This window comes from Lacerta agilis, chromosome 7 (genome assembly GCF_009819535.1).
Source record: "Lacerta agilis isolate rLacAgi1 chromosome 7, rLacAgi1.pri, whole genome shotgun sequence".
Classification (NCBI taxonomy): Eukaryota; Metazoa; Chordata; class Lepidosauria; order Squamata; family Lacertidae; genus Lacerta; species Lacerta agilis.
This window is the reverse complement of record NC_046318.1, coordinates 28,039,857-28,051,278: the sequence shown is the minus strand read 5'-3', so window position 1 is coordinate 28,051,278 and position 11,422 is coordinate 28,039,857. Positions and strand designations below refer to the sequence as shown.

General features: G+C 40.9%; 1 protein-coding gene across 1 annotated transcript; it reads left to right on the top strand.

The window, feature by feature from the left end:
- Nucleotides 1–1,050: 1,050 nt before the first annotated feature.
- On the top strand, nt 1,051–10,988 carry SIRT5 (sirtuin 5). The gene is made up of 9 exons (XM_033154658.1): nt 1,051–1,200; nt 3,639–3,771; nt 5,210–5,343; nt 6,703–6,928; nt 7,953–8,040; nt 8,624–8,677; nt 8,847–8,964; nt 10,073–10,188; nt 10,523–10,988. The coding sequence occupies exons 2-9, from the start codon at nt 3,657–3,659 to the stop codon at nt 10,596–10,598; spliced, it is 927 nt and encodes a 308-aa protein (XP_033010549.1). The 5' UTR covers nt 1,051–1,200; nt 3,639–3,656; the 3' UTR covers nt 10,599–10,988.
- The last annotated feature ends 434 nt before the right edge of the window (nt 10,989–11,422 follow it).

The window sequence follows — 11,422 nt, the reverse complement described above, 5'->3', positions numbered from 1 at the left end:
AGAGAAATTGGTTCACGGCCTGCCCTGGATGGAATTGCACACCCCCTGAAGCAGCAGATACGGAGTTTGGCAGTGCTTCTGGATTGCACTGTTTGTGGGAATTCCCTTGATTTGTAACCTTCAGTTAGTGCAGAATGCTGCAGCACAGTTGTCACAGATTTCAGAGATCTTGCACTAGTTGCCTATTTGCTACTGGGCCAAGATCAAGGTGTTACTTTTGGTATATAAGTTCTTAATAGCTTGGGAACAATATACATCAGTAATACCTTACCCCATAAATGTTGGCTCAACTGCTTTAATCTGCGGTACTGGAACTGTACAGGTGTTTTGCATAATACTCAATCCACCTTGGTAAGCACTCAATCTTTCTGTATGGCAACACCTACATTTTGGAAGTCCCAAAATTGATTATCAGGCAGGCATCTTCACTGTAATCTTTTCTATGCCCATTTTAAACATTTTTGTTTAGTCTACCCACACGTGTAGAAGTTATAGCTATTGTTGATTCTAATCATATGTTTAATGCCTGCTTTTAACACTTTCCCCCGAATAATTTAATGGTTTATATGTATTCCTGCTCACCAACACATTCGGGCTGTAAATCTTTCAGTAGGCCTACTGAGCGAAGCAATATGAATCCTTATATTTGCATACACTTTCAGATCTTTAATCAAGCCTTTTTGGCTGAGTGACAACTTTAAAAATGTGCTGGGGAGTGGTTTATTCGTTGACTTGTTTCTTGATTTTACTTTAATTACGCATTTCGTTGGTTTTTATATTGTGATTTTATATTGCAACCTCCCCCGAGACCTGCGCGGTATAGGGCGGTAGAATAACAACAATGTGCTTGTTTCCAACATAATTGTAAAGCGTATTTTTTAAACAGTAAAACACATAGATTTCAAAAGCCTCTGGAAGCGAGTTCTATCGCGATTTCCAATGCAACCCAATACATGTCAATGAAGAAGAGGGGGCGGGTGGGCTTTGCCTCGGGCACCATAGTAACCTCTCATCAGGCCGGGAGAGGGCGACGTGCCGGGCTTCACGCAGGCCTCTCTACTCGCGCCCTCGGAGGCCGCTCCGGCAGCTGGGCCCTCCCTCCGCCTCGCCTCGCCCGTTGTCGTCGCTCCTGTTCCTGCTGCTCAGCCTGGCGGGGCGGGACCTCACGAGGCGGGCGGCTGGGCTGCGGTGCTGGCGGTGGTGAGTAGCGGCGGGCCGAGGGCGAGGGCGCGCAGGTGAGGGTCTCCAGGCCCTCGGGGAGCGGCTTCTCGGCTGCTTTCCTCGGCTAGCTGCCTCTCCCTCCGTGGCAACGGCGTGCCTCGCGCCTTTCCCCTCCGTTCCTTAGTAACCTTCAGGGGGAGGAAACACATGGGAGGAAACAAGTTTCCTCGCCCCGATATTCACAGAAGCCACCGGGAAGTGTGTGTGTACACACACACACACACACACACACACACACACACATAGTGAGTATAGGAGCCTATACTGTACTCCCTAGGGGCTGAGGTCCCTTCGGGCCCCCTCCCATAAAATATTTGAGGGGGCTGCCCACCCCTAAAGTTGATGGGCATTGCCATTCCAATTTTGTGTGTGTGTGTGCAACGTCATGTAATGGATTATGTGGGGTGGGACTTACCTGTCCCCCCCCCCAATATTTTATTCAAGTTGGCACCCCTGAATGTGTGGCGGTGGGGTGTGTATGTGTTTCCCTAGGCCTCTTCGCTCTTTCATCAGGGACAGAAGTTGCTCTAATAAAAGGCATGGTGCTTCTCGCCCCCCCCCCCTTACGCCCTCTCCTCATTTTACATCAAAACGGCTCCATCAGCTTATGTAAAAATAAAACGGGGTTGGTAGGCTTGGCTCTGCAGATCCAGGTGCTGTTATTTCTGTTTTGTGTAGCTAAAGAAACCAGCACAGGTACAAAATAAATTTTTTTCCAACCCAGTATATTGTCAGTTGAGACTGGATTTCAGCATAGGTCTTTGTGGTCCAGTTTCAGAGGCAAACATACCAGTGCAAGCATACCAATATCTCCAGGTATTACTCTCCCTTTTTTCTTCGCAGCATTATGTTTTTATATCCTGCCTTTCTTCCAAATAATTCAAGTGGTTTCCCATCCAGATACTAAGTTGATTCAGGCTTACTTGGCTTCCGGTGGCATTGTTTCACATTCAGAATATGCCCCCCCCCCTCCGGCCTCTGCCACATACCTCCCCCCACCCCACCCTAAACCTGAAACAAACTGTTTGGGATGTAACCTTGCTACTGTTAAAAGTGCTCTGTACTTAGTAGGTAATGTTTTGAGAGCAGAAATGCCCAAGTGCTGGTGAATGAGACTTTATTAAATATGGTGAAACTGTTTTCATCTGTTATATGCTAGTTCGCATCCTAAGTATCATTAGCTGCAGATCTTTGTAGCAAGCAAACCTTCAGAGTTTGTTTTGGTCCAATTTGCCTTGCCTAGAGAGACCTGAATGGCTCAACTAATAGTTTTTAAAATGTTCTAGCAGCTTGTATAAATCAGTACATAATAGTATTGCCTTCAGACAATAGACAAGGTTTTCCAGAATGTGGCATCTCACTCCTGGGATAAGGGAACACCAAGTTTGGAAGCTTGGTAGATTTTGTGTATGAAAATCAATCAGGATGGGGAAATCGCAACTCCTGGTTTCTGTGAAATGTGGCAAATATTGCTGGAGAATATCCAGTTGAAAGGAATATGTAGTTAAAAACTTGGTTTACACAGGCAGTTTAACTTTAGGACTAGAAGAGAATTCCCTTTTACAATGGAATTTTAAAAGGGAATTAAGTTCTTAACCCGAGTGGTACCTTGAGTTAAGAACTTAATTCGTTCTGGAGGTCCGTTCTTGACTTCCGGTTGAGGTCCGTTCTTAACCTGAAGCACCACTTCAGCTAATGGGGCCTCCCGCTGCGCCACCAGAGCACAATTTCTGTTCTTATCCTGAAGCAACGTTCTTAACCTGAAGCATTATTTCTGGGTTAGCAGAGTCTGTAACCTGAAGCATCTGTAACCTGAAGCATCTGTAACCTGAGGTACTACTGTACTGTGCTGTGTTTTAGAAAACATCTTGAGAATCATCTCATATACTGTACTTTGTTTAATCCATGCCCCAGAGTGAAATTGATTAAAGAGCTCGAGGACAAAACGCTAAACATTGTTTACCTTAATTTGGCAGCACTGTTGTCAAAGGCCAGATTAAAGAACAGAGCCTCTCTGCTATGGCCTGCAATGCAAAGTCCACATTCTTCAATTTAGCAGCAATTGCAACTAGCAACAGACACACAGAAGTGTAGGTAGCCTTTTTTCTTCCCATTCTAGCCCTAAAGAAGTTGTCAGTACCATGAGTGTTGCTCTTCTACCACTCATGCTGGCCTTCCTGTGTTAGAATCTTCCCTCAGCTAAGTCTCCAGCTGTTAAGCTAAAAGTGTATTGCAGAAATAGCTAGCTCTTTCTGAGAACAGTGGCAAGTATTTAAACAACCCAATGAGGGAGCAGGACACTAATCACAATGGAAGTGGGTTCCCAGATAACTCCAGAGGCAGACAGCAGATGGAGTTTCCTTTGCCATTTTGTCAAATACATTCATGTTTTTTTATTTAACTTTCCTCCATGTTAGGACCGTACAGGAATCCTGATGAATCTTTTCCACTTTTCCACGAGAAGGCTGGTTTCTCAAGTATATTGTGGACTGAAACCTGCTTCTTCCAAGAAACAAAGGACGTGCTTTGAAATGGCCCGACCCAGTTCAAGTAAGATAAGATTCTGCCCATGGTGTATATTTGTTTTTGTGTCCACACACAATATGATTTCTGTTAACTGATTCTTTTTGTTCCTGATGTAAATAATGAATCTTGAAATCTTAGAAGTTTGAAACCTTCCATTTGAATCACTTGGGCTTAGAGAGCTATGTTGGTGAAGATGATTGTACAGATGATGAGATTTTTAAAATTACTCCTATTTTTAAAATGTAGCTTATTAAATAAGCTTCTTAAGGAGACATCTATTCACCTTCCTGTTTAAGAGTAAAACTGCATGCTGTCTTGACAAATGTTTGTGCCTCAAGTCCATCTGTGGAAAAAGGGAGTAATTGTAAGGGAGACTCTGTAAAAGGAAAAATTCTCCCTTACAAATATTTCCCAACAGCTGGGCTTCTGGTTTTAGAGCCCAGCTAGATTTAATAACAAAAAAATTAAAAAGATGGAGGAGGGAGAATATTTGTGTTCCTCATAATGTGCAACAGGATAATACCAATGTAATTTTTGAGACAGCTTGTTTTTTTCAATGTCTGGAAATTCTGTAAGTTGCTAATTCTTTATTTCTAAATCCATTTGAGATTGGTCTTGCTTTTATGGTTCAACATAATTTGCATTCCTGCTGCTTTTCTTAAAACTGTGCTGCGTTGTGTTAGCCATGAATATAGAAATGCAGTCATAATGGGAGGTAACCCAGAAGGCCACTAACTTGTGATCCTAAGAAGGCATCACTAATTTTACAAGAATAAATCAGTTAAAATAGTTAGATCCACACAAAGGAGCTCACCCACACAACTTTCATTTTTAAACTTTTTTCACATTTAAATACCTTAAATAAAATGAGAAGTTGTATTCTGTTGTGTTTATAACCAAGTCTGTATAACCAAGTACTTTAGTTTTGAATATCAGCAGGTCAGGTCTTGTTTCTAAGCACTTTCTAGTTCTGCTATGTAAGATTCCTTAATGAGATGAAATGGAGGCCTCATAAAGCAAAGCATACATTCCATTTTATTTAATTTTTAATCATGAACTGACTTAACCTTTAAAGATCAATAGGGTATATACTTCAGTACACAGAGTTGTGTCATGAATGAAATTATTCATGCACTACAATTTTGCTAAAACTCCCCTCCATTTTAGGACTCATCAAACTCTTAAATGTTTCCAGGGTCAACACATAAACATAATTTTGTGTCAGACATGTCTTCTGCTTATTGTCCGCAGAAGTTTTAAGACAAAAAAATTAAGCACAGGCAAAACTAGTCAAGTTCAGAGAGACTGATTTGTCCAGGTCAACCATTCCAGACATCTTTAAAGTTGAGGAGTTTCAAACTTTGGTTTTCCACTTTCAGATAAAAAAAAATAGCTTTTCTATGTGCTTAAAATGTGTCATTTAGAAATAAATCTGACTTTTTCATCATCTCTTTTTTTTAAGGTATGGCTGATTTTCGAGAAGTATTTGCTAAAGCAAAGCATATAGCTATTATTACAGGGGCTGGTGTCAGTGCTGAGAGTGGTGTTCCGACCTTCCGAGGTGCAGGGGGCTACTGGAGGAAATGGCAAGCTCAGGTGTGTGCTACTGACCTGGTTTTTTCCCAGGATGCTAAATACTGCTGCTTAATAGCCTTTAAGTGCAATTCTACGCATATTTACTCATAGCTAAAGCCTACTGAGTTCATTGAGGTTTGCTCCCAAATAAGCATAGGACTGCAACCATAGTAGCTTTGAGGGAATGTAAGGACATAATTTTATTTGTTTATTAAAACGTTTATATCTCTCCTTTTCGTCAGGGAGCCCCTTCTCTTCCTCATTTCTTCCTCACAACAACTCTAGGAAGTAGTTCAGGTTTGGAGATATTGGCCTGGTTTGCACAACATGGTAATCCAAACTATGGCTTAGTTAAGGTTGGATATTGTAGCTATAAAGTCATCTTGTAGACTTGGTTCCAAAATGGTGATTTCAGACTAAATAAGTATCTGCTAGGTCAGAGCTTTTCAAACTTTTCATATTGGTGACACACTTTTTAGACATGCATCATTTTGTGACACAGTAATTCAGCTTTACTGTAAGAGTACAGGGAGCGTTCGTGTGACACACCTACACACTGCAGTCAACACACTAACGTGTCGCGACACACAGTTTGGAAAGCTCTGTGCTAGGTGTTTCTGCTAGATATTAGGTTCCACACCTAGGATTCTGGGATAAAGAAACAATTGGCTACAACCCATTTTTAAGAATGTTAAGTCTGGCTGCAGTCCAAATCGGTCCCACGCCTTAAACAAAACACACAGATTTCCAGATAGGCAGTGAGCAGAAGTTAATAGAAATTGGCAGTCTTTATATTGGCCAAGCTATGGATTGGTTTTGGTTGGCGTGTTAACAGACAAAGTAGTTACTGTACAAAGTGGTTATATTTGCAGTGGCAGAAAAACTGGAGGGCATTTTGTGAAGCTGAATGCATTTCAGTGTTATAGAGACACACTGATCTAAATTTTGCATTGTATAAAAGCCCTGTTGATTGGCTTCTCAGTTCTGAATTGTTAAGTAGTGTTCTGATCCTGTGTTTTAACTTGTTCAATTGAATTTCTGCTTTGTTATTGCCTGTGATATAAAACGAATAAAGGGTGGCATTCATCTAAGTTTTACTCTTGAGTAGATTCAATGAAATTAATGAACACAACTAAGTTAGGTCTATTAATTTCAGTGAGTTTTCTCTGAGTATAACTTAACTGTATAGCACCCAAAAGACTTAACTCAATCTAGATTACTCCAGTGTCGTATGTGAAGTACTGAACACACTGAAACACAGTATATAAATGCCAAATATTGTGCTTATGGCTGCTTACAAATGAATGTGAGGCTTTATAATCAGTTATGGGTGTTCTATTGACAAAGCAACAAATGATTCCCCCCCCCTCTACCCCACAGGAACTGGCTACTCCAGAGGCTTTTGCAAGGAATCCCTCTAGGGTGTGGGAATTCTACCATTACCGTAGAGAGCTTATGATGAGTAAACATCCAAACCCTGCACACACTGCCATAGCAGAGTGTGAGGCCAGGCTAAGCAAGCAAGGAAGGAGTGTTGTGGTCATCACGCAGAACATTGATGAGCTCCACAGAAAAGCAGGAACAAAGCACCTCTTAGAAATTCATGGTAAGGAATCCCCAGCAGTGTGTTACAGATATCTCATTCAGCTATATAGATGTTCGTTGATATTTCCAGTCATAAAGGCATGGGAATTAAAGACCTAAGAATTAGCAGCTGGAAGACTGAGGGTAAACATGTGATAGCAAAGAATTGCACCTGTATTTTTCCTTTACTGAATTAAAAGCAGAGGAGGGGTTTTGATTGGGAAACAATATTTGTTGTGTTGGAGGAAGTATTAAGCAGCAATGCTGCTTAATCAAATTGGGAAACTGCACGGCTGCATTTCATTAAAAAAGAAAACATTGGGAAATTCAATAATAGTTCTCCTGTATAATGTGTAAATCAGCTTTGAAAGGCACATTAGAAATTACCATAGAGGGTAGGAATTAAATTAGTAAACAAATCAGGGCCCAGAGGGTCATACACAGCCTTTTATATATGTACTAGCATGTTGAGGTGCTTCCCTTTCCCAGTGAAACATTCTTTCTCCGATTGAGCTATTCTTGAAGGATGGGGGTCATTCAAGGGGCTCCAAGGAAAAATAGCAGTGCCCCTGCTTTAGGAATGGGATTCTGCAGATTCTGGCTGTAGTATTTAATTAACTTCTTTTAAGAAGTTTGTTGCTTCTACAAGGCAGGATTTTTAAAATCTAGAAAAGTAGCCTCACTAAATCTTCTGTTGACTATGTACTTTGTAGAATTATGCAATATCTGTGTGTATGACTTGTAGTCTGAGGAACAAATAGTTACTTGGGAAATGGTGAAAATTATTAACCTATGATATTTTATTTATTTGGCTTGCATTTTTGCAGCTCCTGTTGCATAAACATTTCAGTAGTTTCCTTTAGCTAGCCAGTAGGTTGTTTCACTAATAAATGCTTTATAATATTCTTCCAGGCTCGAAGTGCTGAATTAGGCAGTTTTCAGTTCTTGTAAGATGTATGAGAATCACACTGCCGGTATGATGTGTTAGCTGTTTTGTATTATCAACTGTGAAGTCCATGTTTAAAATATGGGATTGTTATTTACAGGTAGCTTATTCAAAACCCGATGCACCAGTTGTGGAACTGTGACAGCAAATCACAAGAGTCCAATCTGTCCTGCTTTGGATGGGAAAGGGTAATGGATCTGTGCTGTGTTACCTACAGTTTGTGTCTGTTGGCTCCTAATGTAGACATTTTCTCCTGTCAGATTAGGTGAACATTCAGTAGGTGAGATACTGCATACTTCATAGGGTACTGATCCAGAGGGCCCTTCAACCTTCGGAAGGGGTTCCCCCCCCCTGCAAGTGTGGGGGCTGATGCTTGAAGGGAATGATTAAAAGCTCCTGTCCTGCTCAAGAGTAGAGCTGCCTTTCACACCAGTCTGGATCCCAGTAATAGTGTTTCAGTAGTCTGCTCTGAGTAGGACCAGCATTGAATACCACTTGATGAGCAGGATTTACCTAACCAGGCCCATCAGCAGAAGCCTTGAACAATTATTTCTGCTTGCATATGGGGCTCTGTGTGCCCCCCAAAATTGGCTCTTGGAAGGTTGGGAGAACCCCCAGAACAGTGCAGCGGGGCAGGAGAGGGGGATTGTTCCATCTTGCAAGCTGTGATGCTTGCACAGAAAAAAGAATTGGAAGAGCATGACATTGAGTTCCACCCCATGTGATGATGATGATGATTATTACATTTGCAATGTTCATTTGCATTTATAGTGCTCCAGATCCAGATGCTGAAGACAGCCGGATTCCTGTAGAAGATCTTCCTCGGTGAGTGCTGAGCTGCTGAAGCATTCAAAAATTGCATGCAAAGGAGATAATCTGTTACTTAATTTATTGCAGCAGAATTTGTAATAAACTAGATGAAGATTTTTAATTGCTTTGCTTTCATCCCAGCTTTGTGTCAGTCTAATATATATCTCCATAATTTTTTTGGCAGGTGTGAAGAATGCAATGGCCTCTTGCGCCCTCACGTTGTATGGTTCGGAGAAACTTTGGATTCTGGTATTCTTACAGAGGTTGAAAAAGAACTTGAGATTTGTGATCTTTGTTTGGTGGTAAGTGATTTTTGTTCTGTTTTTTTGTCTTTTAATTTGTTAGAGCCTATAACTTAGTATCAGCTCATGCTTCCCAGGAAAGGATTCATGAAGTTAACTGTCAAATATAACAGAGATGAAATGTCAATATTTTCACATAGCACAAGGTTGGACATTTGAGTGGTCCAATTGAGTTGATTAGTTGATGGCTCAAATATTGTCAACGAATGGTCAGATCTTTTTAAAGCATTCATTGTATTAAAATAACAAGCATCAACAGAGTTTAAACTTTTGGTGATTACAAAAGGAAATTAATTACCAATAAATGTGAAGTTCCCTTTGCATTGAGGCTCGTCATATTTTGAAATTTACAGTTTCCAATAGAATTGGCAAGTTATCACATACCAGTGGCTTTCAGTAGCATATGTATAAATTATTTTACATTACCCACAATGCTTATTTTAAGGGCGCACAAAAACATTCTATACTGTGCTAATCTTTGATCCAACCAGATATGTCTGCAATGATGTAATAGTAGTCATAGTTAACTTTAAACCAGCCTGCAGCTGGTTTAGTAAAGGTAAAGGTACCCCTGACCATTAGGTCCAGTCGTGGACGACTCTGGGTTTGCGTCGCTCATCTCGCTCTATAGGCCAAGGGAGCCGGCGTTTGTCCGCAGACAGCTTCCAGGTCTTGTGGCTAGCATGACTAAGCCGGTTCTGGTGAACCAGAGCAGCGCACGGAAACGCCATTTACCTTCCCGCCAGAGTGGTACCTATTTATCTACTTGCACTTGACGTGCTTTCGAACTGCTAGGTGGGCAGGAGCTGGGACCGAGCAACGGGAGTTCACCTCGTCTCAGGGATTCGAACCGCCGACCTTCTGATCGGCAAGCCCTAGGCTCTGTGGTTTAACCCACAGTGCCACCCGCGTCCCGCAGCTGGTTTACAAACCCTTTTTTTAAAAGATCAATGCAGTCCTCAAACTATAGTATGATTAATGTTGGAAAGGGCGGTGTGTGGGGAGGAAACTGTAAGGCGCTCCCCAATGTCTGGTTGAAAAGATGTGATAGCTGCACCAAGCCAAAGTTTAATGCTTATGAACCACTGCATTTTCTTCTCTTTCTCAGATTGGAACGTCCTCTATAGTATATCCTGCTGCTATGTTTGCTCCCCAGGTATCTGCCAGAGGAGTGGCAGTTGCAGAATTCAACATGCAAAGCACCCCAGCCACAGATAGGTTCAGGTAGCACCCTAATATTCTTTAGAACTAGTAAATGCCATTATCTAAAATTAGATACCTGCCGTATCTAAAATGTTTGCTAGCAAAGGCAATGCCATTTTCTCACTTTCAGCCTAATCAGTAGACCAGCAAATTTGCCATTAAACTTCTTAAACTCCATAGAAATAAACGGGATATTGAACAAAAGTAATAGATTTACTGGTTTGTGGAAGGGGGATAGGTAAAAGGACTAACAATGTGCTGACATTTTACTTGTTTAGGGCTAGGGTTTTGAAAGTATTTGCCAAAGTACAATTATATTTGATTAAATACTATTTATATCCTGATTCTGTTTCAGGTTTCATTTCCCAGGTCCCTGTGGTACCACGCTGCCCCCAGCACTTGCACGCCATGAAACTGAGATAATCTCATGAACATTTATCAGCAACACAGAGGAAAAAATCCAGCTGCTCATTCAGCAGGGTGCAAGCATAAGAGGAATGTGGGACTTGTACAAAACAGCATGCCTGCAAGTGAACAATAGGATCTAAGGGTGACACTGAAGAAAACAGATCATGATTTTCCAGTTGGTTACAAGAATGAGCAAAGCAAAAAGAGTTGTCATGGTCAAGGACATTGGATAAGCGGTTACATTTTTGTTTAGACATAAACGATTTATGTGAAATGAGAGCATAAAAATGCCAACAGTTCAAATGAAGACATTTGTGCCCTGAAATATTAGGCTACATATTTGGCAATTCATAATGGGGAGGGACTTCATCATGAGCTTACACTTCTTTGTGACTACACAAAATAATTTTATAAACCAACTGTAAAATTCTGAGAAAGGTAAGAGTAAGCAAATGGGGCAAATGACAACTTTTCATATAGCCAATTTTTGTAGAAAAATGGTAAACAAGGTGGTCTTTTTCATGAAGTAGTGCAATCCTCTAAAAAGGTTTACTTCCAGGATGGTGTACATTTCTTTGTGGTGATCAGTATGAGAAAACAATTAAAGGAACATAGGTAGCAGCATCCATGTGCAAAGTATACATGCTTAATTTCTTCTCACTCTTGGACTTGTATGAATGTATCTGTGGATTTGTTTTATTAGTCTTTTACTTGTTTTGTCTACTGTTCTAAGTCACTAAGATAAGACAAACCAATGTTTTGTCTGTTTTGTTCCAAAGCAGTTTTCCTATCAAAACATCAATATGTATTAGTAGATCTCATTAAATACCGGTATTTAGTGCAGCAG

Excerpts from the sequence above, each read along its gene's own strand:
- SIRT5 (XM_033154658.1), top strand. The coding sequence starts at position 3,657 with ATGAATCTTTTCCACTTTTCCACGAGAAGGCTGGTTTCTCAAGTATAT. Across the intron at positions 6,929-7,952 it reads GCACCTCTTAGAAATTCATG|GTAGCTTATTCAAAACCCGA; the intron begins GTAAGGAATCCC and ends TGTTATTTACAG. Across the intron at positions 10,189-10,522 it reads CCAGCCACAGATAGGTTCAG|GTTTCATTTCCCAGGTCCCT; the intron begins GTAGCACCCTAA and ends ATTCTGTTTCAG.